The sequence below is a fragment of the Colius striatus genome, chromosome 15 (genome assembly GCF_028858725.1).
Source record: "Colius striatus isolate bColStr4 chromosome 15, bColStr4.1.hap1, whole genome shotgun sequence".
Taxonomy (NCBI): Eukaryota; Metazoa; Chordata; class Aves; order Coliiformes; family Coliidae; genus Colius; species Colius striatus.
The window spans coordinates 13,093,427-13,121,314 of NC_084773.1; the positions used below are offsets into that span (position 1 = coordinate 13,093,427).

At 41.8% G+C, this 27,888-nt stretch overlaps 3 protein-coding genes across 5 annotated transcripts in view; all 3 read left to right on the plus strand.

Moving 5' to 3' along the window:
* The first annotated feature begins 2,141 nt into the window (after positions 1–2,141).
* RPP14 (ribonuclease P/MRP subunit p14) lies at positions 2,142–4,461 on the plus strand. The gene is made up of 5 exons (XM_062008242.1): positions 2,142–2,227; positions 2,314–2,398; positions 3,077–3,153; positions 3,672–3,750; positions 4,373–4,461. Exons 1-5 carry the CDS (start codon positions 2,142–2,144, stop codon positions 4,427–4,429), a joined length of 384 nt encoding a protein of 127 aa, XP_061864226.1. The 3' UTR covers positions 4,430–4,461.
* An 11-nt stretch (positions 4,462–4,472) lies between these two features.
* HTD2 (hydroxyacyl-thioester dehydratase type 2) lies at positions 4,473–6,695 on the plus strand. The gene has a single exon (XM_010204640.2). The coding sequence runs from the start codon at positions 4,473–4,475 to the stop codon at positions 4,968–4,970; it is 498 nt and encodes a 165-aa protein (XP_010202942.1). The 3' UTR covers positions 4,971–6,695.
* A 652-nt stretch (positions 6,696–7,347) lies between these two features.
* PXK (PX domain containing serine/threonine kinase like) overlaps positions 7,348–27,888 on the plus strand; it is a 36,774-nt gene continuing 16,233 nt past the window's right edge. For 2 of the 3 annotated variants that reach the window (XM_062008693.1, XM_062008692.1), the window contains exons 1-8: positions 7,348–7,543; positions 17,893–17,943; positions 18,608–18,655; positions 23,144–23,330; positions 25,227–25,304; positions 25,471–25,544; positions 26,413–26,487; positions 27,708–27,812. In XM_062008693.1, coding sequence (XP_061864677.1) covers positions 7,442–7,543; positions 17,893–17,943; positions 18,608–18,655; positions 23,144–23,330; positions 25,227–25,304; positions 25,471–25,544; positions 26,413–26,487; positions 27,708–27,812 — 720 coding nt within the window. In that variant the 5' untranslated portion in view covers positions 7,348–7,441. Of the gene's footprint in view, positions 7,544–17,892; positions 17,944–18,607; positions 18,656–23,143; positions 23,331–25,226; positions 25,305–25,470; positions 25,545–26,412; positions 26,488–27,707; positions 27,813–27,888 lie in introns of those variants that run through there. The other variant, XM_062008694.1, reaches the window with a different exon arrangement.

Below are 27,888 nucleotides of genomic sequence, written 5' to 3' on the forward strand. Positions count from 1 at the left end.
TGTCCAGCCTTCCTGTACAATCCTGTGTGTGCTCTTTATTGACTGACTGCAGCTGATATCAGGAGGGGGCTTTACAGCCACTAATAAGGTTTGCTCAGGGTGCCTGAGTTACTGTTGCTTGTGTTAGCAGAGCCTTATGGAGAACAGCATTCGCCCTATCGCAATAACCAAGAGATTTATATGTTACCTGACCACCAAGTTTTGCTGTTTGGTGATAAAATTTTACTAACATCTTAAAAATAATACCAGTTTCTGTAGATATTATTGCTCCCAATAAAACTGGCTGCTCTGATACGTCTGCCAAATTATCGTAGAGCTGATTTATTGTTCGAGCACTCTGCTAATTGGTTCTCAGTTCTCAGGAGAAATGTGATACCTCTGAAGGTCCCTTGCTGGCCTACACTTACAGCTACTGGATTTGATGTGGCAAGCTGCCTTTTTCTTAACCTAACTAACAATTTGAAAAGAAAATCACTTTGGTACTTGTGAAAATTGCTTGTTCAAATACTCAATATTTGTTTTTGTTGAAGTTTTATTCTTAAACATTTACTGTTTTTATGTACAGGTTTTTTTAATTAGCCCAGGAGAGTAGTTCAGAGGGACTGTGGTGCTTGATGTGAGAGAGCTTCTTCTGAAATACAGTACTTCAGCTTTGGGGACTTCCACTCAAGGAAGATGTTGATGCCTGAAGGAGCCAAAGGGCAGCAGACTGATAAACAAATACCTAGAAGATAGGACGTTGTACAGAAGTAGAAAGAAAAAGTAGAATTTTTTTTTTCTGTGGAAAGAAGAATTGGGGGAAAGGGGACAGGGAATATTCAAACAGTGAAGAATGAGCCCATATTGGTTAGGTTAGGCCTCTTAACACAGGGCCTAAGCCACAGCAGGGAAGCTGTTGATGAAGTATAGAAAAGATGAGTCTGGAAGACAGCTTGAATAGACTGCTTGGGGAAGCATGAAATCTTCCAGCACTAAATTTTTCATTTATCTACTTATTTTTTTCCTAAACAATTGTAAACTACCTCTACTGAATGCTTACACTATCTGTCTGAGGCAGGGGTGGATCAGATAACCTCTTGGGCAGGCTTTTCTGAGAGCTGCTGCTGTTTTCTTGTGAATACTTCTCTAAAGGCACTGAGGACTTTAGCTGACACGAATACACTGTCTGCAGGCTTTGTGCTACATCAGCAGTAGGAAGATGGTTAACAGATCAGTGCCTGTAAAAGAGAGGGAGATGTGCCCTTTACAGCCCAATGCAAATAAATAGGCTGGCACTATGCTGGGGCTCAGGGCCAAAGCTTAGCAAGCTGCTGGGACGCAGGAGGGTGAACCCCCGGGGGGGTACAGGGAAAACCCTCAATCCAAACAGAGAAAACATCTTGAACTCTCAAAGTTCCTTTGTACAGACTGAGCAGCTTGACAGCAAAGGCAAATGGAATCTTCTGAGTTGGGCCATAACTCGAGCACAGCAGGCGAGTGTTACTACCGCAGAGTTACCCTCCTGGGGTCAGTGTTACTTTTGGAAACTACCTATGCTGAGGATGATGTTTCATTATTTTGGCAAGGCAAAGATACTTTCGTCCTTTATGCTGCTTCTCTCCAAAGGATACATCAGCTACACAGTACTCAAATTTTGCTATTTTATCTACTCACATAGGTGTTGATCAGGGTCAGGCACAGCCAGGCTGCTAGACTATGCCTCTGTACTGTTCAAACCCATATCCCATAAGCGGCTAGAGTAACATAGTGCCCTCCACGTTTGTAACCGGTTCTGGTGCCAGACAGCACCCTCCACGAGGAACTGGGTCGCGACCGGCGTCGTTTGTGTAATGAGGAAGGGAGGGAACATCTCTGCTGTAGACTGTTTATTGCGACATCCAACTTGAAGAGGCCAAGCTCAGGAAGCCCCCACGGAGTTGAGGGCCAACCCTGGACCCAGCACGTCCAGCCCTGAGCGGTAGCTGTGCCGTTTGCTGTTGCCCGAGGCGCCTCCCTTCCGCGCGCGGTCGCGCCGCGCGGTTGCCATGGCGAGGCCGGGGCGCAGCGCGCGGGAGCTTGTGCCCACGGGGCCGCCGTAGGAAGCCGAGCGGCTCCGCGCCGCCATTGGCTGGGAGGCGGGCGCGTGGCAGCGCGCGGGCCGGATGGCGCGGGCCGAGCCGCCGGCCGCGGCCTTCGAGCGGCGCGTGCTGCGGAGCGCGGCGGAGCACCACTACCTGCGCGTGCGCCTGTGCGTGAGTCTGCCCGGCGCCCCCCGCACCCGCCCCTCCGCGCTCCGCGCCCCGCCAGCTCGCCCTCTGCTCTGCTTCCCCGCAGGGAGCTGCCGGACGGCGGGGCCCGCCCGAGCGCCGCGCAGTTCAAGCAGCTGGTGGTGTCGGCGCTGAGGGAGCTGCACGGAGAGGTGGGCCGCGACCAGCACCGGGCGCCTTCCCGCGGCTGGGGGCTTCGGGCTGGGCCCAGGACAGCACTGCGGGAGCGGCCCGTATGCCTCCGATTGCTGCCGTCGGTTTTCTGTCGGCGCCGACCCCGCAGTCAACGGACACTGTCTGAGTGGGGTGGGAGGGCAGCGGCTGGAGTCCCGGGCGTGCATGGCAGGATATAGGTCGTTGCCTGCTCTCCAGCTCACGTGTTCACTTGCCTCAAATGAAGTCGGGGTTTTGTATTTTGTCTTGGCACCTTTAGTCAAACGACTCCAGCATATTTGCCTTTTAGAATTTGTGATGCTTTCACTGTAGACAGGCTTTAAAAGGAGAGTTACGGTAAGGGGACATCTTCACGGATGAGGAACACCACGGCATTCTTGTTGTATTTATGGTACTGCTGGTGATTTTAAGCAAGTTGTATCATTGCTAGGTCCCTGTTTCTCCAGCTGGAATGTGAAACTAAAGGTGGCCTCTACCTAAAGAGCTCTGTGAAGCAGGGGGATATATACAATCTAGTGGTGGTTTGACTGAAACGCTCATTATGAGCATAACTATAGCACCTTTAACGGTGTTGCATGGTGGGTATGAAATCACTTGCTTATGAATCACTACAAGAGCATAGAACGGTACTTAGTAAATAATCTATTTTTTAATAGGTTGGAGCAGCTTTGCCTGTTGATGTCTTAACATATGAGGAAAAAACTTTGTCAGCCATAATAAGAGTTATTAGCAGGTAAGGTACAATTAGTACACACTTCAAATACTGCCATGAAAATATCATGAGAAAACAAAACTTGTAAGTTTAGAATGGTCTTTAAAGAATTCAGCCTAACTTGCAGATGTCTGCATAGAGCATGCAGAAAGTAAATTTAAAAAATCACTAAGATTTGGTAACCTACATGCATCAGTGTGTTGTTCCTGCTTGAAACCAGAATGGTCTGATAGGAACTGAACACCAGTAAAATACATGGCTTTAAATTCCTTTCTGTAGTAAAGATGAGAATGGTCACTGGATTTAAATGCAGGTGGAAGGAGGAGCTTAAGCACACAGAGAGAAGAAGACCAGGACCAGTAAAGTAAACTTGAACCTTCAGGGTATAATGTTGCTGCTAGAACTCACTGGTGGTATTTCCTACTGTTAAACTCCGTTAAGATTTTGTTGCTCTTTATGTAACATGGTTTTTATTTAAGATGTTCATGCTGCAGGAAAACTGAGAAAACCTTAATATATCTCATTTTCTTTTTGCTTAGTGGCCTCATCAAGCTGTGGAGTGCTCTAACATTGCTGGGCTTCTACCAGAACAGGAGGTGTGCCTTTCGAGTGCTGCAGGTAAAGCCCTGTGGGGCTGAATGGCTTCCTCCACATATCAGTTCTCGTTCTAAGGTTGTCTGGCAAGCTGAACATGTGGCCTCTTCATAGAAAAACAGCCTAGATGCAAAAATGTCTTGGTTTGGGAGTGAAATGCTCTTCAGTGCAGGCGTGTAGGCCTGCATTTAAGCAATTCTCATAATGAACCGTGTGAGATGTGCCAGCAGTGGCTCATTCCAGGGAGAAGTCCTGCTCTTATTAAATTATAAAATAGTTTCTGGGAGGTTTTTTTTCTTGGCACATATCTTGGTCCAGTTTTTCTTTCATGTTGTTGCCTTGTTTCTTGCCTTTCTAATAGTTGCTGTCAGCGGACCTCATTTAAAAATGCATGCATGAACATGCACTTCCAGAGCTTATTTTTTTCCCAGATGATGCTGCTTAATAAAATGAGTTCAAAGAGTTCTTTGTCTCCAAAGCAATGCCTAATCAAAAATTTGATCAGGCATGGCTCTAATCTTTTATGTAAAAGGGAAACTTAAGCATTTTCAATTTTGAGTGTGTTTGATGGTGTTTTGTATTTTTGGGTTTTTTTTTTAATGTTTTTGTTTGTTTCTTGCTTTGTTTTTGTTTCCCTACAAACTAGATATCTCCATTTCTTCTCGCCTTATACGGCAACAGTAGAGAACTAGTCCTGGACTGAATGTAGTTGTTGGGTTGGTTGTACAAAGCAGAAGTTACCTGAGATGTTGCAGCCCTTGAGGTGTGGAATTTCTGGAGGGGAAAGAGCCTTGACAAAGCTGACACTTATCAACTCACTGCTTGGACATCGTGTACTTCAGAGTTTACACATAAAAGTTGGAGACAAAGCCGAACTCACCAAAGCTTTTACACAGACAGATGTTGTTACTTTTTCTGATTTAACAGGTGACACAAATCCTTTGCATTTAAATGAAGATTTTGCAAAGAAGTCTAGGTTCGGGAGAACTATTGTGCATGGAGTTTTGATCAATGGACTTATTTCTGCAGTTCTGGGTACCAAAATGCCCGGTCAGGGTTGTGTATTTCTTTCTCAGGAGATCCGATTTCCGGCTCCTTTGTATACTGGTGAAGAAGTTGTGGCTGCAGCGGAAGTTAAACGACTGAAGGGTTCTATTGCACACATTTCAGTGTCATGCAAAGTGAAAGAAAGTGGAAAGACTGTCATGGAAGGGCTGGTGAAAGTCATGGTGTCAGACAGTTAGAGCCATTGATTCTGTGCTGCTTTACTATAAAAGCCAGAACTGTATGTTTGATTCTGACTCTTTTTATGTGACATCACTTAATCCAGTAAATTTGCAACAAGACTCCTACATTTCAAAGCCAGTGCACAAACTTAATCTTGACAGAACTACATTAAACTTTTCATTTTTCCCTGTGTACTGCCAAAATGAAACTCACAGAACTAGGCACTTACTGTGACAAAAGTGCCACTTTTAGACAAGCCTTCACTCTGCCACACTGGGAAGTGTGGAGTGGCGGGGTTTATATTGAAGCTGTTCTTTTAGCCAAAATTGCAGTCCACGTTAGATAAGTTCAGTTAAAACTTGGTCCTTCCTTATAAAGTAGTGATATTATTAACAAGCATGGGATGGAGGGAACAGTGCTGTGTGTTTAACAAGCAGGACAGACACACATGTTTTGCAATGTTCTAGCTAGTAAAGCCCACTTTATCTCTGCAAGTAAGTAGTAGTCAGCCTTCACATGTTGAATATACTCTGGTTTGGCTGGAGGTGTGGCTCTTTCAATAGCTTCACATTCTTTGGCTTTAAAAAAAAAAGCTTTAAGAAAGCTTTGCCTTCTCATGCTCCTGTGGGCAAGACAAGCAGGAACAATTTGGTTGAGCACTAACCAACAAACTCCCTTATGCCCATTTGGTTGCTGGTAAAGTAGGATTTTGGTAAATTCATTTGTGAATCACCTGGGTTAAATTATTTTAGTATGAACAAGGTTATTACACACTAAAGAACATTTTTTTCAGGAATGATGGGAACCATCAGGAGTAAAAGTATAGGCTGTCTTGAACTGGTAGCTCATCTGTCTTCAATTGGTGGCTCACAATTTTCTGGGAAAGCATCTCTTATACTCCCCTATCCTTGCTGCATTTGTAACTTTTCTTGACTGCAAATAACCTCAGAAGTTGTTTGCTGCTATGGAAATGGGAGTTTGGCCTTAATCTCTGATGAAAGCTACTGGTGAAGCAGTTCCGCTCTCTTGAGTGTGCTGTTTTGTTCTTAAACACAGCTGCACGGTAACAGTGACGCCCCCAGGTCACTGTCCACTAAAGTCAAGAGTGGATCAGAGAGAAGGGTAACGTTAAGCTCTTTGACTTCACTGTGCTCTGTTTTCATAGCACGAGAGTTTGACCTGTTCAGAGCATGGAACCAGTGCTTAGTGAGAGCTCTCCTCATCTGGTGTCTGTAAGAGCAGCCTCACTTCCCATTTCCTTCATTGCCTGGTCACTGGCTTTTACAGCACAAAATGTTTCTCAAAGCAGGCATTCTCCTTCCCTCATTCACCTGCCTCTCGGGATAGGAAGGCAACATGTTAATACCTATTAACAAATCAAGTCCATGACTGACCTCCTGGGTCAGGAATAGTTTGGAAGGAGTCAAGATTACTGTTCTTACCTGAGATTTAGCTGCTTAACGGCAGCACAAAGTCCATTTTCCTGCCAGTGGGGAGTTGCAGGATGCAGACAGGAGGCAATTTTCAGTAACTGAAGTGTATGAACAGCTCAAGCTCTGCATCCTACATCATACAGGAGATTAATTCCTGCATAAGGTGTGAAAAGGAAAAAGGAAATACAGACCAGTGTCCAGTGGGCAGGAGGTTCCCAAGTACGAAGCAGGAGTGGAAGAAAAGTTTTTACAGTGCTACAGTGAGTTCGTTTGTGGAACTCGGTTGAACAACAACTTTAAATCTGTGTTGCAAAAAAAAATCTACAAATGAAATGTAAGAGAGTGTTTTTTTAGTAATTGTTTGACTACTTATAAAAACTCTTAAAAGATAAACTGCAGCAAGCGCTGGCCGTTTAAGACTCTCTCCGCAAGGACCAGCAGTGTCTCGGGGCTAATGACTTTCCTGCAGTCGTTCGTGCGCCGAAGCGGCACGGAGCAGCGGGCAGACCCAGGCGCGGTGCCGGCTGCCGCAGCTCGCTCCCGGCGCCGGTCCCGGTCCCGGGGCCGCCCCGCTGCCGCCCGCCCGCTCGCTCCCGGTCCCGGGGCCGCCCCGCTGCCGCCCGCCCGCCCGCTCGCTCCCGGTCCCGGGGCCGCCCCGCTGCCGCCCGCCCGCTCGCTCCCGGTCCCGGGGCCGCCCCGCTGCCGCCCGCCCGCTCGCTCCCGGTCCCGGGGCCGCCCCGCTGCCGCCCGCCCGCTCGCTCCCGGTCCCGGGGCCGCCCCGCTGCCGCCCGCCCGCTCGCTCCCGGGGCCGGGGCCGCCCCGCTGCCGCCCGCCCGCTCGCTCCCGGGGCCGGGAGTCGCCGCGCGGGGCCGCGCCTGCCCCGAGCGGCCGCGCGTGCGGGCGGCGGGCGCGGCGCGGCGCCCCCTGGCGGCCGGCGGCGCTAAAGGCCCGGCGCCGTCGTCGTCGCGCCGCTGCCGTGTTGACAGCGGCGGCCGCGCCGGGAGCTGCCCCGGGAAGCAGGTTGCCGGCGTCGGGCTCTCGCTCCCAGCCCCGGTATGGCCTTTATGGAGAAGCCGCCGGCCGGCAAGGTGCTGCTGGACGACACGGTGCCGCTGACAGCGCAGATCGAGGCGAGCCAGAGCCTGCACTCGCACACGGTAAGCGGCGCCGGCCGGCGGGCAGGCTGGGCCGCGGGAGGCGGCGGGAACGGCCGGTGCTGGGGGGGAGCAGGGGGAGCGAGGTGAGATAATGGGAAGGGGTCGGTTAACAGGGGAGGTGCTGTGGTGCCCAGGAGGTGTCCGGGATACGCGAGGCCGGGGCACGGGCGGTGCGGGGGGCAGCGGGCGGGGGCCTGCGGCTGAGGGGAGCGAGAGGCAGGGAGGGCGCTGGGGCAGGGCCCGGGGCAGTAGCGGAGGGGTAGGCTGGGGTTGTGCGAGCGCCCGGGACAGCTGGCATGGTGCTGGCGTTGAGGCAGCGGGGCCGAGACCCCAGGAGCGCGGGTTCCTCCTCCCGGGGAGCCCCTCCGGTGGGGATGTGGCGGTGCCGCCGTTGCCTGTTCTCCTGTACCGAGCCGGGAGTTGCTCGGGTCCTTCTCCTCTCTGTTAAGCGAGTTTTCCTTCTGCAGCCTGCCACAGCTCCCAGTGATGGTACTGACTGGGATTCTGCGGGTGCAGTCCGTGCCTGGGCTTCTCGTTGCTCTGAGCGAGGCCTGGTGCCTCCTGACTCAATAAGTTGTTGTAATTTCTGGTTTTCTCGGGGTCTGTTACAGCGTTTGGAGTGGAGATGGGTTCTGATTGCCTCATTTCAGCAGCTGTGATGAAGTTACATTTGAACAGGCTACATTTGCTTCTGGTCCTGACAGTGTGACTGTAGTGAAGGCTGTGAAGCTGCAGAGATGTAACTGAGAGTAGAGCCTCACTATTTTTTTTGTTGTTGTAGGGAGTGATGTCACTCAAAACAAGCCCTGCGGTGACTTTATGTCACAGATTAAATCTTCTGAGATGTCGAGCACACATACATGCTGCCTCTCTAAGAGCTGTACTGTCTTTGAGCATGCAGTAGTAGCCCAAATTTCACAATCTCCTGCTTGCAATTATGTTCCACTTTAAAAACTTAAGTTTACTTATGGTATGACCAAGCAGTACTGTGAATCAGAGAAAGAACTGACTTTCATTTCTGATCCCTGCTTTATCTGAGAGGGGATGCTGGGCTAAGAAGGAGGCCAAAGGTACTGCAGCATCAGGTACACTAGCAGGAAATGTGTTCTGCTCCTTGCACAGCTCTGATTGCTGTGTGTTTATCTCTCTTCCTGGTTCCTTGCATCTGAATGAGTAGCTTAACCTGAATGAAAATAATTGTATGTTCACCACATGATACAAAACTAATCTGTAGACTGTCTTATTAAATACTTTTCCTATAAGTAATCTACACTTAGGAAGTGGGTCTGGTTTTTTGTGTGAGGAACTCCCAGTAACTAACATTTCAGTCTTCTTCTGAACACAAGTTACATATGAGAAATTGTCCAGAAGATAACGCGAATCTTGCAAGCTACAGCTGTCAATTATTGCAACTCCTCTTGTAAATACAAATAGTGAGGTTTATTTTCTGTCAAGCTTGATACTTTTTACCTGTTTCATTAGCTGAAGGGTCCCGATGCCAAGTTCTGTGAGAAGCTGTATAACTTCTAATCAATCCTCCCCAGTTAGCAGTCCAGGTTACACTTCCATTGTTAACTTGTTTCCATCGTGCCTTATCACCTGGTTTTGCAAACGACAAAAGCTTTTTGTAGTTTTTATTTGGCTTGTATGATTCGGGTTAGGGAAAAATAAAGTCCCAAAATTCCTTTAGAATGAACACTTGGAAGCAGTTTTTCAATCCAGACTCTGTGTGTTGTCTTGTTTGGGTGAATGTGATAGCAAATGTTGCTTCATCTCTGTATTCTGTTACAAACGGATGTTCAGGAAAAAAATCTCTAGTGATTTGTTCTGATCTTTTGTTAATAACAGAATGCTGGATCACTGTGCCTTTTGATTTAAAATCTGTCTCTAAGATACATCTATTAGTAATTGTTTGTTTTACTGCAGAAGCCCTGTTGATAGTTGAAAGATGGCTTGAAGTGTGTGTAGCACAGATGGTTTATATAGAGGCAGGGTGGGATAACAAAATACAGGAAGCCATAACAGAGACTTGGCTTTTTATTTGATGTAAGTCAACTATTTTGTCTTTTTAGACACTTCATTTTATGTTCCTTGGTATCTGAATAATTTGTTTATTGGTGGTTGATGTTGCCCCTGATTTGAACTTCACTAGTTTAAGTAAGCCACACAAATAGATCTTTGTGTTTGAAGAGGTGTGTAAATGAAGTCTCTCTAAGAAACAAGGGTTAAAATGCTTTTTGTGGGGCATTAAGATTCTGTTTTACTTTGCTTTGTTATAGATGTAAGGAATTAGGTTGTCACTAACTGAATACTTTCTGGGTTCTCATCCCACCTCAAAGTAGTGATTTAGATCCCTATTTGTTTCTTGCTCCCCAACTCCTGTTTGGGGAGCTAGATCATCACATGCTAGACTTGTTCTAAAGCTGAAATGCAAAGGCATCCATGACTAAATTTTCTACTCTTTTGTCAGCAGTATGTATGAAGATTTTCTAATGCTGCTTGGTGTTGCAAGAGTTGCTTTAAATTTGCATTTATAATTTTTTTGCCCATAGATCATTGCTTATAAAAGCACTCACATGAAGATGATTTAAGCTGAGGTTAGGTGCAACTTTAACGTGCCAACTGAACTAGTAATAATATAAACCTCCTATGGGTGCTGAAAATAGCCAGTCTTCTGAATAACCAGCTAAGGAAAAGGTGAAGAATTTCAGGAAAAGCTCTGTAGATATGGCGAAATACCATGCTGAAGACCAAAGCGTGTGTCAAATGAATAGTGTGCTGTCTATTGTTCTAAGTGCTTCTGTTATTTTAAATTAATACAACAGACTGGGTACATGTAAACTTCATAGTATTGAATGAAGGGCTGCACTTGGCAGAGGCTTAGTTTCTGTTTCCTGGGGATGAAGGTGAAACTAAGAAGACCAAACTGAAAACAAACCATGAAACTACTGCATACTTACCTGAATTCTCCATAAACCTAAGAAGGGACAAAGCTAGCATTCAAAATATGCTTTTAAGGCTTTACACTTTTTTCTTAGTAAGAGCATGTCAACTGTCTAGTAAATGTGGGTTTTAGAGTCTTAGGAAATCAACTGCACAATTTTCTGATAAGCTCACAAGCTCTTCATGTTTCTTTCAAGTCAGAAGAGCTCAGAAGTTTTTTCTTGAGTTAGTACATCTCAACTGGAACACAGTCTCCATGCTTTTGTGTTGCAACAATGAAATTGTCAGCTGAGGTATTCTTTCTGCATATTTATTTCCAGTGATAATTGAAGATGAAAATGATGTCTTTTCATTTTTACCGAAGTTGTTTCCCCAATTAAGTGTGTTAGAAGTAGGCTGAGTTTTGTTGGAATCTGCACTTACATGCAAATAATTCTATAGTGCAGTGTTCAGTCTTTTCATTTTGAAAGCCAAATAAATTTATATTACAGACATATTCCAGTGGTACTTCACTTAATAGATTTGGAATTGCATGAGCAAAGCCTGTCACCTTCATTTTGTCTCCTCCTGTATGCTTCAGTCACTAGCACTGCATAAGACAGAGTCTCCAGGAGTGTGTGGGGCACCTTTTTGTAGGCATGGTTCAGTGCCCTTGGTAGGTATGTGTACCAACCATTTTGCAGAAAATAAGTAGTTTTGCTGACATTGCATTCCTGGAATTCAATAGGAGTGGAATTATTAAGCTATTTGTAAGTGTCTCATCTTAATGCCAAATCTTGTGTTCTGACAACAAAGGCACTTTCAGCACTAAAGCTGTTGAACACTCTGGCTGTTGAACTTGCTCCATATTGTAATGTTTCATCTGTATATTCACTATCTAAAAGTAGCTTGCTTTCTAAGGCTTAAAATAGGATTCTATTCTCTTCCACAGTGATCTAGACATAGTCCTTAATAAGAGCTACACATCTGTACATACAGATTTTACAGCACTTTACAGCAGTAAAACCACTAGCAAGTTATACAAATGCTTCTGAACGTTCCTTAATTCTCTTCTGAAGTGATTTTCCTTTTTCATGCATTTCGTGTTGAAATTGAAGTAGTGAAACAGCCAATTTTGCTACAGTACAATGTTGTCTTAAAGGCATTTGGAAATGAACAGCTGAAATAAATCCCTCTTGTAATATACTTTCAGAGTTTTTCATTTTCCTTAAGCAATGATGAATGTAGACACTCACAGCTTTGATATTAGAAAAATGTTGAAAAAGCGTGTTTATTTTCCCTATATTGTTCTGTCATACAGAAATGGAGCCATGTTTTTCTAGAACTGTAGGATTTATTTTTAAAGCTTGTAAAAGATTTTGCATCTCTTTGCATTTGGCCTCTGCAAGGTTGCCTTTACTTCTGAAAAAAAAAAAAAAAGATTGAGTTGCTTTTAGAGGCGGCTTTAGGCAGGGAACTACGAGAGTTCACTGTCTGAGGTTTTAGAAATGCAGTCCCTCCACTGGACTTAGTAAGTAAGCTTGACCACTTGCCTCCCCCAGCTTGAGCTCCAAAAAGACAGCTGTTCCATCACTTCATTTTAGATATCCCAACTTTATGGTTTTCTGATGAACTTACTAAATGAGTATTGCGTTTGTAGCTCTTGCAAAGGTTGCAGTCAAACTATTCATCGCTATATCATACCATTGCCTTAGAGATCTTGCAGTGTAAATAGCATATTTTTCTTGGCTACTGAGTATTTCCTGAAAAATACCGAGTGTTTTGCTTCTCTGGTGAAAGCTGTGGTGATGCAGGGTACCCAAAAGCTGTTATGTCTCTCCTCTCTTTCCAGAGTTTTACATGTTCATTAAGTTCCTTCACATGTAAACGTGTGTCCTGTTCTTTTTTCTGCAGTTGTCCTAACTTTCACTTCTTGAATGGCTTACGCATTACTACACCAAGGATACAATGTGTGTAGAACTGTATCATGTCCCCAGAGAAACACGTGCATTGTTTAAAAAGCAGGTAAACACTGCTGTTGCTGCTTCTGCCTCAGATGGGCTTATGGCAGGTTGTGCAATAGCAAATAAGTACTATGCCCTGTAATGAAGAGGTCCCTAGGTCTGAGCAGTTTTCCTTATTTTCTTGCTACTTTTCACATGGGAGACTTTCTAAATAAACATTTAAAAGAGCTTCATAATAGAAATTGTTCCAATGCAGGCTACTTAAGCAGGGATTGAATTCATGCTTAATTAGGCTTTCCTCTCTTTAATGCTTATAAAATAAAGCCCTTTCAGACTTTTAGTTGATGTGACCTGAAGGTGACCTGGATCTTTATAATGGTTGGCTTTTCAAGCCTGTTGGATTAAACAGATGTACAGCAGAAATCTGTGGAAAAATAGACTGACTATCATGAGCCAGAAATTTTGAGACTATTTTCTTGGGAAAACAGAATGTATTACCCAATATTGGCAAGATTCTACATTTTATTTTATGAATCTCTAAATTCACCACTTGTTCTTTCCTATTTTGTCTCTGCAAAAGCCTTTCTTTCCTGTTTGCTTTCAGTTTCAGAAACTAGGAAACATGATAAACAGCAATTGTTAAACATTAAGACTTGCTTTGCTGTGTAACTTTCACGTAGGAATGTTAACAAAATTATCTGAGCAGCTCTGAGCTGCTGATGTTTTAACAAGTGTGGAATACCAAGGAGTAATCTTGGTGAATTTGGAGCGGGGGAGGAACCACATAAATGTTGTCTCTGGGTAAATTCAGGATAACATTAATCCCAGGCAGTGATTGTGAAACTGTTACTGGCCAAGGACTGGAGAAATGCAACATGGTTGTTGTGGATGTTTGGAAAACACTCTTTCTCAAAAACCCTACCCAGCACTTTGTAGTGCTAGGAGGATTTTAGGAAATGACAGTGTGCAAAAGGGATCATACAGCTTTCCCTGCTCCCAACCTCTTCCTACTAGCACTGGTTTCCGCTTTATTGACTAAGTGGAGCAGCCAGGAAATGATCCTGTAGGGAAAAACGCTTTGTTTGACATCTTTAAAAATGTACATTGAACTGCTGCTGGAATACCAAGTTTGTGGCAGGATCTGGCTTGGCAGTATTGGTAGGAAGAACAGCAGCTGTGCCTCCTTACCTGTGTGAGAGTCTGGAGGTGTCTTGGGGAATGGGTTTATGGCCTGTCTTGTCAGTGGCTCCTATGTAGTTGCTGCTTGTGAGCTTCCTGCCCATGGGCAAAATCAGCAGTGGGAGGTTGTCTCTCCTTTGCAAGCTGAGGCCTTTCTTTGCCAGCTAGCAGCTGTTAGGGCTCCTTTGAAGTTGTTTGGTAAACTGAGTCATAGGAAAGATTTTCACTCCTACATGAATAGCTCAAAGATGCCATGGGAATTTCTGCGTGAGTCTAGGTAACTTAGACCTCACTGAGCCTGGTTGTGGATCCCTAAAATTATCAGGAGTGAACTCTGGTAATTACTAGCCCTTTCCAAAGCATTTTCCATACTATTTCCCCATGTTGGATGATGCAGCTAACCAGAAGTGATTCTGAGTGTGCCTGTTTTCCTTACACTTTCATTTATTTCCTATGGGCATGGTTTCAGTCCCACTATCAAATTAGGCTGTCTAGAAGAAAATCGGTGTAAATCAGATTTTTTTTCCTAAACAAAACAGAGTTTGGCAGAGTAATAAAGGCTTTAGTGCATTTAGGCTTTTCCCTTGCAGAGATGAAAGCTCTTCTTTGGTCCTATGGGAAGCATATATCACTGGTGCTAATTATAATCCCAAGACAAGCTCCTTGCTGTGCCGAGGCAATAGGAAGTATCAGCTTCTCACTAAAACTCAAAATACTGAGGCCTGCTGATTATGTGTAGCCATGGCAGATAGGATTGTATTTCTTATCATTACTTTTCTTTTATACCCATACTTTGACTTACAATTTCATTATCAACTTTGGGGATAAAACTCCTACTCCATTCAGACTTTTTCATTAGTTGTGTTGACAAGAAAGTGCTGAGGTGACTAATTTTTTGTTGCAGTCAGTGCTGATGGAGAGAGTGTAGTGGGGACTTACCTTTTTCATACAAACAGAACTAATGACCATGTCTGAAAAGCAATCCTCCCTTCTTTCAGATTGCAAACCTCATGACATAAAGAGGGGGCTTGATGAAGGCTTTAGGGCACTAAAGCAGAACTGGATGGGAAAATGCTTGAGTATGTGTAGAAAAAATAGTTGTGGCCTAAATCTGGGGTTTTATTTGTAATATAATCTTCTTGTGAGAATGAGCCCTGAGTTGTTTATTGCTAGGCTCTGCAGAAGAGACTACCATCATATTGTTTAGAGTGGTTGTTTGCAGTAAGATGCTTTGATGGCTGGCTAATTCATTTGTGTGGTCTGCCTGCCCAAGAGCATTTTCTTGGGGTACAACTGAAAAAGGCTAAGTGCTGGATAAAGAGTGAATGCTGCAAGGGACTGAGCAACAACTGCTGCTTTCAAAATCCTGGAAAAGATGAATGGCTGAACATGGTGAATCATCACTTACATGGTTTTTCAGAGAAACAGCCAATGTTCCTTTGACATGTGCTGAATAAGCAGTTGCTGCAATTTTTTGGCTATGTATAAAGTAGCCTCTTCCTACTTCCCAAAATGCAGCAACCATCACAAAACAGGAAGACCCACATTAGTGGTGAATCTGGGTTTCCAGGTGTCCCTTTAACCAGTTTCTCTCACAGTTTCCTCACATAATTACACCCGTTGAATGGCAATCAGCTCTGTGGATTTTTTGTTATTATATATGAGGATTTGGGCTTCTCGTTTTGCAGGAAAATACTTTAATTATAATTTCAAATGCGTAAGAGAAGAGAATATGGAGCAACAATGTCAGGCTGACTTTCTGAAAACAAACACTTTAATTCCAGTGTGATAATTAAGTGTTTTGGTTTGTGACATCTTACTAAGCTGCTAGGACATGAACTGTTTTAAATCACTTTGGTTCTTGTGCTTCCTAGTCTTGAATTTGTTCTCAAGGCTAGATGGTTCAGAATGACTACAGATATTTGACAGCTGTTGATAATACAGGTTATTTTAAGTGAATTTTAGAAAACAGAATAGCATTTTTGCCTGAGCAGAATTGTACTTTGGAAGGCAGCTTCAGTAAATAAATTCTGTATTAGTTAAGGTTGAACACACAAGGTAATGCCATGTGATAAATGTTGCCCTTGCCTCTGGTCAGGAACAATATAATTCTTGATTTGTATTGCCTACTTCTCATGGTGGTAAATGTTCAACGAGAATTTAATTCTGTGGAGGGATTCTCAGATGTGCCATGCTCTGCTTGTTTGCATCCAATGGTATATTCGTGGTTTTCAGCATACAAGCATTTAATTTAATTTGAAAGAAGAGAATTAATTCCGAAGGCAACTTCCAAAACCAGAAGTCACTTCACAGTACTTGAAAGAAGTTACTAATAAATGCCTGTAGTGGATTTTTAAGTGTGAATTTCAATTTATAATATATCCTGGATCAGACAATTAATTGTGTTTTCTAATTGGTATGCAAGTACATGCCAGAAAGAGTTACTGTTACACATTGGACAAATTTGGTATATTAACTCAAGGTACTGGAAATACCTTTGTTTATTTGTTGATATTTCCTTATTGCCTATTCACCATGATTTGTAATGCAGCATTCATTTCAATATCTGAAAAAACTGTGCATAATGCTCTGCTCTGTCCTTCTCGTTTGTGTAAGACACCTATTGATGTAAGCAGTTCAGCAAAATTAGGTGGCATTTGAGATGAAAAAATAATTAATCACTTTGCATAAAATACATTTGAAAGTATGTACCAGGGTGAATGAAGTCATCTGAGCTGAATAACAAATGCTTTATCATGTGATGCTTGCTGCACTGCAGGCAATAACTGGGTGAGTCCTCATGGGTCGCTTGGCACAAACGCAAAGAGCTTTTTGCATGTTCCAGCGGAGAAATACCGTGAGCTGGGGCTTGCGTTTGTATTTGTGGTAGAATTTCTAGTCCACGTGTTGCATTTTGTAACTGCAGGTGTGCAGTGTGCCTGAGTGTGTTCAATGGGGAAGCCTGGGGGATTTAGTGGCCCTTTAAGCCCCTTTGAGTGGTGGTGAGTCCTGCTATCCCTGGCCAAGCATAGCAGAGATGAGGAATGTACTTAAAAGGTGTTGGGGACACAGGCCTTTCCTTCAACACTGGACCAATACAATTGGAAGGAAAGTGTAACAGCATAAGTACCTGGGTGACTGCTTTTTCTTCTGAATGGGTAATCTCCAGCTCTCTTCAGAGTTGGGAGTTGCATTTTCTCAGGCAAACTCTTTTTGGCTCTCCATTTTCATGTTTTTCAATGTAAATAATGTGGCTGGGGGATTATCTGTGTAATAAGACTTTAAACAGAGCTGCATTTGTAGAGCTTTGTGTATGCAAATGGTAAAGGAAGTATCTGTTACTACACTTAGCCCAGATTAATTTTATTTCTTTGCTAATGAAACAATATCTAAAATGGAGCTTATAGGCTCTCTAGGAAAAGGATTTGCGTTGTTTATGATCTTTGAATGGTCAAAAATGTTTTCAGAATTGTTTCCAAACTTAGAGATAAACAAACTCACAGCTTCCTTGAGGTTTGTCTGAGTAGGTGTACAGTATACTTGGTATCTACTCTTGAGATAATTATATAAATCTCAAATAATGATATTGTTGTATTGACCAGTCTACAAAAAGTACAGTAGAGCTTGAAATGGAGAGACTGAAAAGAATTGTGCCTTATGAAGGCAGTGATGGTGGGAGAATTATTAATTTATAAAACTTAAAAGTGGTTCACTGAGATTTAGATATATCTGCATAGTTAATATATTAATAATTAACATTAAGCATGCATTATAAATGAGGAGTTATCATCCTGAGAAGCTGACACGTTCTAGTTACTCAAGTACACTCCAGAACTTTTATGGTAACCTTTCTTGTACAAAAATAATTTAGAGTCTGGGCAGCTGTGAGTATTTACTGGCATTTTCTGTTGCTATGATGGTGGCAGTAATTCCTGAGGGCTACTACTTGCATATTGGAGGTGAGGGAAGGAGAAGTTTCTTCAGCTGTTGTTAGTAGAGATGTGTGGTGAGAATACTCCTACTGTCTTTTTCCATAACTAAATGAAACTGTTCAAGTGCATCACAGGTCTGCAGGGTGTTGGACCTCTCTTTGTCTTCTGCTCAGTAAAGCAGAGACAGCTGCTAGTGATGGGTCTGAGCAAACTCAGCTCTGACTGTCATGGGTGTCTGTATTTTCAGTTTCTGAATGTTTCCTAATTGGATAGTGGTCATCTTTGGCGAAGTACTGAATAACTTTCTTCAACTCATCAGCTCTTCTTTCTAATATCTTTTTCTTTTTATTAGGAATACATAATCCGTGTTCAGAGAGGAGTTTCAGCAGAAAACAGTTGGCAGGTAATTTCTTAAACTGTGGCTCATGCAACCAGAATGCCTTTTTAGGAAGAGTTTGAAAATTGTCCCTTCCCAGCTTTTGACATCTGAGCTGGAGAGGGAGATGTTGGTTTGGAATTAAGAACATGTACTGCTTGAATACTTTTGGTTAAAAACTGAGAGAAAAACAGTACCGCTGCCAGCTACAGGAGGCATGTTGTCTGCTGCTATTGTGAATATTCGAGGAAAAATGCCTCTCATGTTACTACAGTGTGTTAGTATGACCATAATTTTAAAATCTCAAATGCCAGTTTGCTTTCCTTAGTACTAAAATCACAGCCTTGCTGATACATGACCAACAAAACCTAGAAGCAGTAATGAAGTTGGCTACAAAAAGTAGTTGCATCTGCTATGGCAAAAATGCTTTGTCTATAGACAACTTTGCTCACAAACATTTTTTTAAATGGATTTAAGATAATGTTTAGAAATACATTTTGTTCTGGTCAAGATGTGATTAAAAGCTCTTTGCTCTCTGACAGCGTGACATAAATTCAGCAGTTATGCAGTTGTAAAAAATGGCTAAAAGAAGAAGATTATAAATGGGAATTACTTTTCTCTGATGGGATTTTGAAGAGCAAAAGCTAATGAAAAAGTAACATTTCTTGAACTTTGTCTTTATATTTTACAGATTGTGAGGCGATACAGTGACTTTGACTTGCTTAATAACAGCTTGCAGGTAACTTTCACCCTTGATATATAAATATAAAATGACATTTAGAAGGATATATTTTAAAAGGCCTGTGACATTTTTATATATTCCAGTGAAGAAAAAAATGCAAATTCCCATAGCTGTAAAGAGAAAATGTAACTTAAATGTACCTTGAACATGCACTTCTTAACTCTTATGTTTTCTCTTGAAAATTTGTAATTTTAGCATCGACAGAACCAGTTTCTGTAGTAATGGAGGAAACTGGCAGATGCTGAATCTTTCCCTTCAGGCCTGTGACTTGTTCCGGTTTTATGTGTTATTATTTGTTCCTCCTTTGATTTGAAGAAAGCCAAGACACATGCCAGCCTTTTAAATTCAGCATTGGAGTGCTACGTGTCTCAGTATTTGTATTCATCTAAAAGCTCTACCAGATGTTGCTTCTCATGTGATGGTTTTCTGTATCACTGGAAAGTGTTCCTTAGTTAAACACTGGACTTACTGTCTTTTTTCTTTTGCTTTTTTGGACAATCATTTCTTTTTAGTTTGTGTGGGAAAGAGCAGGGTATATGAGTGTGTTTGGGAAAAGGAGGGATGCAGCAGTCACTAGCATCTATGGAGTGCAGCTTGCTACTTGCTACTTCCATAGTACTAGGCAAATGATAAAAAGTGAATGATTCTGTGATTTGAGGATGGATTTTGTGACTTTGAAATTTTTATTCCCCCTGTTAAATGTAGTGTGAATCCAAGCTTAATACTGCTTCCACTCCCCCCATCAAACCAGCTATCTGCTTGATGCACTTCAGTGAGCAAAAACACGTGAGGATGTTGAATTGTGCACTCTGATAGTCTGCTATAACTGATCCTTATGCTAGAAGGTGGATGGGGAGGCAAATTAGTCATCATTCAACAGACACAACATGGTTGCATTGTGGAATTATTGAATGTGCAGCAGCACATAGGAACTCTTATCATGACCTAGAAATGCGCTGAATAAATGCAATGCAAAGGTGTCTCCTGCTCCAGAGAAATCCAAGATTTAAGATTAGATAGGCACCCATGGGGCCAAAAGAAAATGAGATGGCACTAGTCACAGTACATAGTGGTCATTGTAATCTTAAACATAGTCAAATTTTGATAGAGATCACAGAGAAAGAATTTTAAGACAGGTTTAAAAAGAAGAAAGAGTTCACTTCTGCAGCCACCTGTAACAAGCTTCTCTTAACCATGGGGAATAGCATGTGTTAAGGCACTAAAAAGCTTTGTTGCCTTCTCATTTAACTTTCAAATGAGGCAACTTTAGCAGAAAAGGCAATGGACCTTTAAGACTTAAAATTCAGAAATGACAGATACAGAAAAGTTCCTCTGAGATAGAAGGTCTAGAAAGTGAAGGCAAACAGGTTACACAGGACATAGTGCAGAAAGAAAAGGCCTTTGTATCAGAGACAAGGGTGAAAGATAAAAGTGGAGGGTTCAGGAAATTATTTGACAACAACTTGTAGAGTGAGACAAGGAGGAATTTTAAATGAGAGAGGTTTTGCAGATACAAGATACCAAGTTCTGGGACAAAAGCATCAGCTGCTTGCATGGCTAGAAAAGATCAATCAGCAAGACATACCTCTGACTTGGACAGGAGGATATGCAGAGGATGGGTAAACGAACAGGCCATGTTTTTTAGCACTTGATCTTCAGTGAAAATTGCTCACCCCTTGATGTTCAAGCTTCTGTTTCTGCTTTCAACAGCCTGGAAAGTCAAAGATGTGCCTCTACTTGAAAATACTCTTTTCTGACTAATACAAAGAGCTGCCCTATGAGTTGTAGTTCTTCATTATGTGCCCAGCAGAAGGGCAGGAAGAGTTTTATGCCTTTAGCAAAGATCCACAGCTCCACTTTTGACAAACACTTCTTTTCCAGCCTAGTTCCGTATGCCAGGGTCTAAGAGACAGCAGACAGTGGCTAGTGAGAATGAGTGGCTAATGAGAAGCATGTTATAATGCTCTTTCATCACAGTGTTTTGGAGGCTTTTATAAATTGCTCTTTATGATGCTAGAGCTGAAGTTTTCAGAGTCATTGAGACATGCAACAGTCCTCAGTTCTTTCCAGAACTGTAAGCAATAGTATTTCATCACAATATTCAAGTCCATGAGTTGTTTTTAAACTCTTGTGTACATTGAAATTAAGAGTAAAAAAACAAGCAAAAAATTCCAAGCAAAACAAACCAGCCCCCAGCAAACAATATAAAGCAGTGAGCAATAAGAAAACACCAAATCCCAGTGTTCTTCCTTCAAAACTAAACTGCTGCTGGGAAAACTGCTAGAGCTTCTTTTGGGTGTAAAGCTCCCAAGTTCTTGCAGTTCCTGTGGCACACTTGACCTCAGTAAGTTGAGCATCTGTATTTGAACACATGGCTGCAGTTGAGTTGGAATGCAACTTTTCTGCTGTTAATCTGGTTCTACCTGTATAATAATAGTAAGGATTAAGAATTTAAAAACTGACTAGGTGATGCAGACCTACCAAACACCTTGGAAAATGATGAAGCGTGTGACCTGTGACCCTGATCTGCATTAGAGAGTCTCAAGCCAGATTCCTCGTCTGTGTGCTGGACTGAAAAACTCCTTCCAGGCTGTCCTGCACTTCTTCCTCTTTGCTTATTTGACAGAGATGTGTGGAGATATTTGGCTGCTCTTCTGTTTTGTTTAAGTGAACTACTGGTACAGTATTCACAGCAAGATATCTGGCTTTTGTGAAGCATTTTATTGCTGCTTTTGAACAGACATTCCTGAGCAGGCTGTGGTTTGAAGATAAGAATGTTAATTCCCAGGTTCTGTGGCAAAGCCCATCCTGGCTCCTGGTGCTGAGCTGAGGCCACTGAGAAATATTGCAAGGTCAGGACCTCAGTGAGGTGTTCTTCTGTGGTAGATGGTGTTCTCACTGTGCTGTGTGTTTTGACAGATAGCTACAAAATCTGCCAAAGGTGGGGGGGAATGGCAGGAATGTTACTTTCTGCTGAAAAATAACAGATGTGTGGTTTATTAAAATAAGTTTTAAACATACAATAGTGGTTTGAACACATCTGAACTAGAGTCCTTTTCTCTCTGATGGTAGCTAGCTGTCAGGGCAAGAAGGTAAAGGTGATAGTGACTTGGCATGCTTTTCAAGTGAGTAATACCAGAAATAGATTTAGTTTTTGGTTAGAAACTTGTTTTTGAATTGAAGGAAGAGTGATTTGCTAAATTCAAGTTTTGTATGCCTCTAGTGGTAAAAATAATTAATGAATTACTGGCTGTAAGTTGCATATTGTTGCTTTTGGGTTTATTTCTGAATGGACTTTTTTTGTTTTCCCTTGGGTTAAAAGAGCATTAAAAAGTGCTCAGTGAATAGAATGATTTTTATTAATATCTTCTGTAATTCAGATGTAGTTACAGTTCTTTTTCAGCTCATGATTTGCAGTCAGAAACTGCAGAAGTGCTAAGGTTACCAAAGGGCCAGCTTCTGTGCTCAAAAGGAGGTAAAAAAGGAAAGAAATTGTTACTTCTGGCCCAGTTTGTTGAACTAATCCTTTACTTTTCCCACTAATTAGAATGAAAGTTATTCCAATACCAAAAGTCTCTGTCTTCTCCCTGGTGAACTGTTTGCTTTAGAAATGAGGTTATTGCATGTGGTGTAATTGATTCTTGCAATACAAGTTGTCCTAAAGACAACTCCCACAGGGATTCAGCACCAAGGCAGGTGCTTTGATCTGTGGGACAACGAGGTGTTAACATGAAAAATTCATTCCCGGGATTCACGTGACATCACTGAGTACAAGCACTAAAGATGATCTCTTTGATCTGACTTACATAAGGCTTTGAATTTCTGTACTTTTTTTCATTGTCCTGTTTTTGAAGTATTTATCTGAAGCTTTGGATCACTTATGTCAACATAACTACATCCACTGGTAGATTGTAGCTATTTCTGGGTTGTATGGTGTTTAAAAACTGTACAGCAGCAAATTCAGAAGAGAATATGGAAAAATTGCAGTATATTTGAAGTTACAGATTTCAAAATCTGTCAGTAAGGGCTGTAAATTACCTATAAAGGCAGTAGAGTCACAGGAAGGTTACTAATCTGTGAAATAAGAAAGCATAAAACCTGGAGAAAATAATAATGTGTGAAATGGTTTTGTGCTGTGGCAGAGGTCTGTCATAGAAAGGATTTGGCTGAAAATTGTAGCCGTTTAGTATCTGAAAGTTTTGTGTAGGGATCTCAAATGCATGACTCACTACGAAAAAATTGTCTTCTCACATTTTCAGTGTCATTCCACTTACTGATCTCTTCACAGCGGGATGTAAGCTGTAGGCTGACTAGCTCACCCTGATAACAGTACTTAGGAAAAACATAAAAGCTTGTATATCTACAGTACAAAAAGAGTTATCCAGTAGTTAGCTTGCTGCTAGGAGTCTTACTTTCTGGGTTGCTAGTTTATATCCCTGAGGCATTTTTGAGAGCAAGGTTTTTAATTTTTTCTCTCTTTTTAAGATCTCAACTCTCAGTCTACCTCTCCCTCCAAAAAAATTGATTGGAAATATGGAGCGTGAATTCATAGCTGAAAGACAGAAGGGACTCCAAGCCTATCTCGATGTAATTACTACCCATCACATACTGTCTAACTGTGAACTGGTAAAAAAATTCTTGGACCCCAACAGCTATTCTATAAACTACACTGGTAAGTGAGGAGTTGCAAAACTGCATTACAGTTTCACTTCAGTGTGTGTGTATATCTGCCATTAATGCTGGAAGGGATTTACACTGAAACATGGGGACTGGAGAGGGGAGCAACCTTCAAAGTTATCATATTGTGCACATGATTGTTTATTTGAAACTGTCTCTGTCTCTGTGCATGAACTGTGCTACATTTGTCAAATTTAAATATTTGAATTATTTTACAGAGGAGTGATGAGGGTCAAGATCTATATAAGCCAAACTTGAGGAAGGGGGATTGGTAAGAGCAATAGATACTTTTTCACAGTTGGTGATAAATGCAGAGGGTTGGTGTTTGGAGACAAGCTGTAAGGTAGAGTTAAGTTTTTCAGCTCTGTGTTCTGCTAAAACAGCTCATCCTCTGAACACTGAATCTTGCATTTGTCATGACTGTGAGGTTTTTCAAATCAACAGGAACAATTGTGGTCGTCTTGTCTAGCTCCCGGTATCGCTTTGGGTTGTCAGACTTCCTTGAACTAATTATTTGAGCTAGGTCGAGTATTTTTTTCAGGGCTCAAATAAGTCACACACCTTCTCTCCCCAAATGCTGGAAAATCACTGTATCCCTTAAAATGATAGCCCAGGGATCAGTTCTCTTACACGTTTCTTCTTTGAATTTGTCTGACTTCAGCTTCAGCCATTGGAAATTGTTAAGTAAATATTTCACTTATAGACTGAGAGAAAACTTCCTCTTAGTGATGAAACTCACTTCACAGATTTAGTTCATGGGCAGACCATCTCTTTGCAAAATGCAAAGCTTGTGTTCATAGAAGCAGAGCCTACTGAAGCAGGAACTTACTGCTTCCTTTTCGCTTGTCTTTTTGCTCTCCCTTTATGTAACATTCTTGTGTCTTCAGCTTCTAAATGCAAAGAACATTTCCTGGATGTTTGTGATAAGCTATGGAGGAGTTGTAAATTATCAGTAACTCTTTAAGGATGCAGTTTGTCTGGGTAATGCTGAGCAAGCAATTTAAATCCTCAAGGAGACAGTGACTTCTATGTTAATTTTGAATGCTTTCATCAAGATTGCTTTCTCAGCAAAGTTGCTGGGAAGTTAGTAGCAATCAAGTCATGGTCTTTGGAGACACCATCAGTTTGTCATCTTGGACTATTCTCTCTCTTAGCATATTTTTAGAGAGAAGTGCATCCTTACCTTTTTGCTGTGTTTCTCTGTTGAGACAAGCCATATTAGAGAAGACTCCTTGTTGGCATCATTCCCTTTCTCCCCCTGCTATAACATTTCTCAGTGAGATTTCCCCTCAAATCACTTCAAGAGTAAACCAGTTGTGTTCCCAGCTGTGGGAGAATTCAGTAACCAAAAGGATATCCTCCCGCAACCTCTGAAACATGTGCAGGATCATGATAGCTATCAGAATACCCTACCTGCTCAGAAAAGGGTAGAGTAACACACAGTGACACAGAGGCACTTAGTTGACACGTAGTAATAGCAATGTAGGTGCAGAGTAAAGTGATGTGCAAGCACTTTAGCACTTTGACATGTATAGCAGAACCATTTAATGATCTAATGTATTGTACACCTGGTGTGGGAAATATTAGCAGTGAGCATTGGATTTAGACTTGGAAATTTTGAGCTAGTACAGATAGAATGCAGGCTGGTAAGATAAGTTTTCCAAAGGCAGTGCTTTCCCTATTTTCTCTCTGGATTTATCTGGTTAAAAATGCAATTGCCCTTTAACCGTGTTTTTATCTGATTTCCTTTTAAAGTGATTTTGCTGACTTTTAGTCTGAATTCCTACAAGCTTCCTTCTGACATTGAACCTTACCTAATATGAGGGTAGTTATATTATATAGTCTCCTAAAAACATTTAAATCTGTTTTTTTCTCTCCTTTTTCTTTTCAGAAATTGCCTTACAGCATGTTTCAATGTTCTTCCGATCAGAGCCAAAGTGGGAAGTGGTAGAACCATTAAAAGATATAGGTAAGAAGAGAATGTATGCAACAAAAGTAGTCTAGTTTTTTATTATTATTCTATATGAGTTGTTCTAAGATTACAATACTGTCTTTGCTTACAGACCTCGTCCTGCCTGTAAGCTGTGTGATTTAGTATTGTTTAATTAAAGTTGCTGGTGACTCTTTTTTTGTAGGTTGGCGAATACGTAAGAAATATTTCTTAATGAAGATTAAGAATCAACCAAAGGAACGGCTAATGCTAAGCTGGGTATATATTCTTTCATCTCATACTCAAGTCTTTCTTAATGAACCTGACTCATTTCTATTGACTACCATATGTGAGTGATGGAGAGAGAGACTCAAGAGTTCAGGCTCAGAAAGAGCCTTGAAAGCCCTTAGGTGGATGTGTGGTGTGGGAACTTGCTGTGTTTTTGTTCTCCGGTGGCAAATCCAGTTTGTAAGTTCCTGTGCCTGGTCATTTGTTCCCATTCCTGTGCCTCAGATTTCTTTAGTTGTAATGATGTTGCTGTTGCCCATGGTGTAAATTTCCTCACTGAAAACATCAAGGCGATACATTCTAAAGTGGTGGGTTTTCTAACTTGGGTCTTTAGTTGTACTGACAAACTAGTGGGTGAGAGAGGCACGAGTGGCTCCTTTAAGGTATGCATGTATTGACAACAATGTTGTGCTCCTCTGCTGAAATATGCCACCCTCTCTTAATTGTATAAGCATAGCTGTTTGTGAGGCTTCACTGGAGCAGATATCACCAAAGCCTGCAGTAAGAGGGAAGCTTTTTTTTTTCTGAAGAGGAAGAAGGTAGGGCTTCTTATCAATTCACCGTGCACAGAGTCCCCCAGTTTGAGGTTGTTGGAGTTCATTCAGTGATAGTAAAGCATGTTGGGTGTGGGGGAGGAAGGAGGCCATAATACTTATTTATGGTCAGATGCTTTTTATCAAAAACCTATGGCCTTAATCATCCTCTTAAAATTTCATGCTCTAAGTTTAATTTCCTTGTTTGTTTTTCAAAAGATACATTCAAGCAGCTGTCTTAGTTTGTGAGGGCAGAATATAGATCACATTTTCTTTATGGAGTGCAACAGCTATCACGATGCCATTCTTTTCCTATTTATTTCCAGGCTGATCTTGGCCCTGATAAATACTTGTCTGACAAAGATTTACAGTATGCTGTGAAACTTCTTTCTTCCTGTTCTGTGAGTATTACTTGAAGATACTTAAACTGTGCCAGCACAAAAGTGTGTGTCAAGGGCTAATCTTGTAAAAGCACATGTAGTCTAGAAGACATAGCTTCTAATTGTAGAGTTGCTTTCATTTAAAGATGTGCAAACCTTTTAATTACATTTCCCACACAATATGAGGTAATGTTCTCAGCACAAATGATAATCCTACAGGATTATTACAGGAGGTTCAGAGTTGTGGTTAATTGTATTTTTTTCTTTTTGTGCAGTACTGTGATAACATGAGCTTCCATTTCAACTCCTCAGCACTTCTTAGCTGTTAGGATGGTGCTGGCAAGGTGTAATTGCTGGAGCTGGGGATATTCTTAGGCAACAGTGGATAAGGCAGTGGAATGAGTGTCATTTTTTCACTTGTTTGAACTTAAGACAGGAGTATCTTAGTAGAAATACAATGAAAGCTGCACAATTTAAGCTCCTGTGCAATGCCATGTTATAAATTTAATACACATCTTTGAAAAAGTGGCATTTGACTCCAAAAGGAGTTTCTCTTTAAGGATGTTAGCCATGTGAGAGTATTTAAACTGGTAAGCCTCTGTGTGGTCCTGGAAATCCACAGATGCACACAACAGAAGAGGCTGAAAACTATGTGTCTCAACCCCCAAACCAGACTGATGTATTGAAATAAGACACAAACAAGGGTTTTTTCCTATCTAGCCGTTTCAGTTATGTATGCATTGCATGTGTAATTTATTACCAACTGTGCTGTCTCATTTGGTTTCACAAACTTGCAGGAAGCTGTTAACAATAATTTCTGAAAGCACAGAACTGTTGTGACAGTTATTAATGCCAAGTTTCCTTATGTGCCATAGTTGTACAAAACCATGAATGAATTTGTTAGCTTAGCATGACTTCAACCTTCAGTAAAGCTGCTCATGTATAGGTGCTAATGGGGCTGGATTCTTCATTTGTCTAAACTGCCAGTCAGTTTTGTTAAAATTAAAGAGTGGGATTTTTTTTCTTTTAATTTGTGTGGAAAATGAACAATGTCCTTGTGAGGTTTTCTTTGCATTTACTTAAGATTAAGACTGAATAACTTGAGTAAATGTCACTGACAGAATCAATTTATGTCTTTAAATATCCAGTTCAAGGCAGATATTTACTTAGTTGTGAATCAAGCAAAAATTTATTACAGAATCGGTCATCTAAAATTTACCTACAGTTTCTTCTTTTGGTAGCATCCCTATATTTACAAAATCACTTTTGCCACTGCCAATGAATCTTCAGCGCTGGTTATTAGACCATTCAGTGAAAAAGGAACTCTAAAGGACCTTATTTATAAGGTAATGTGTTCACCTCACCCCCAAGTCAAACGGTAGCATGTCTGCTGGAATGACCATAGTATATCTCTTATAGAAC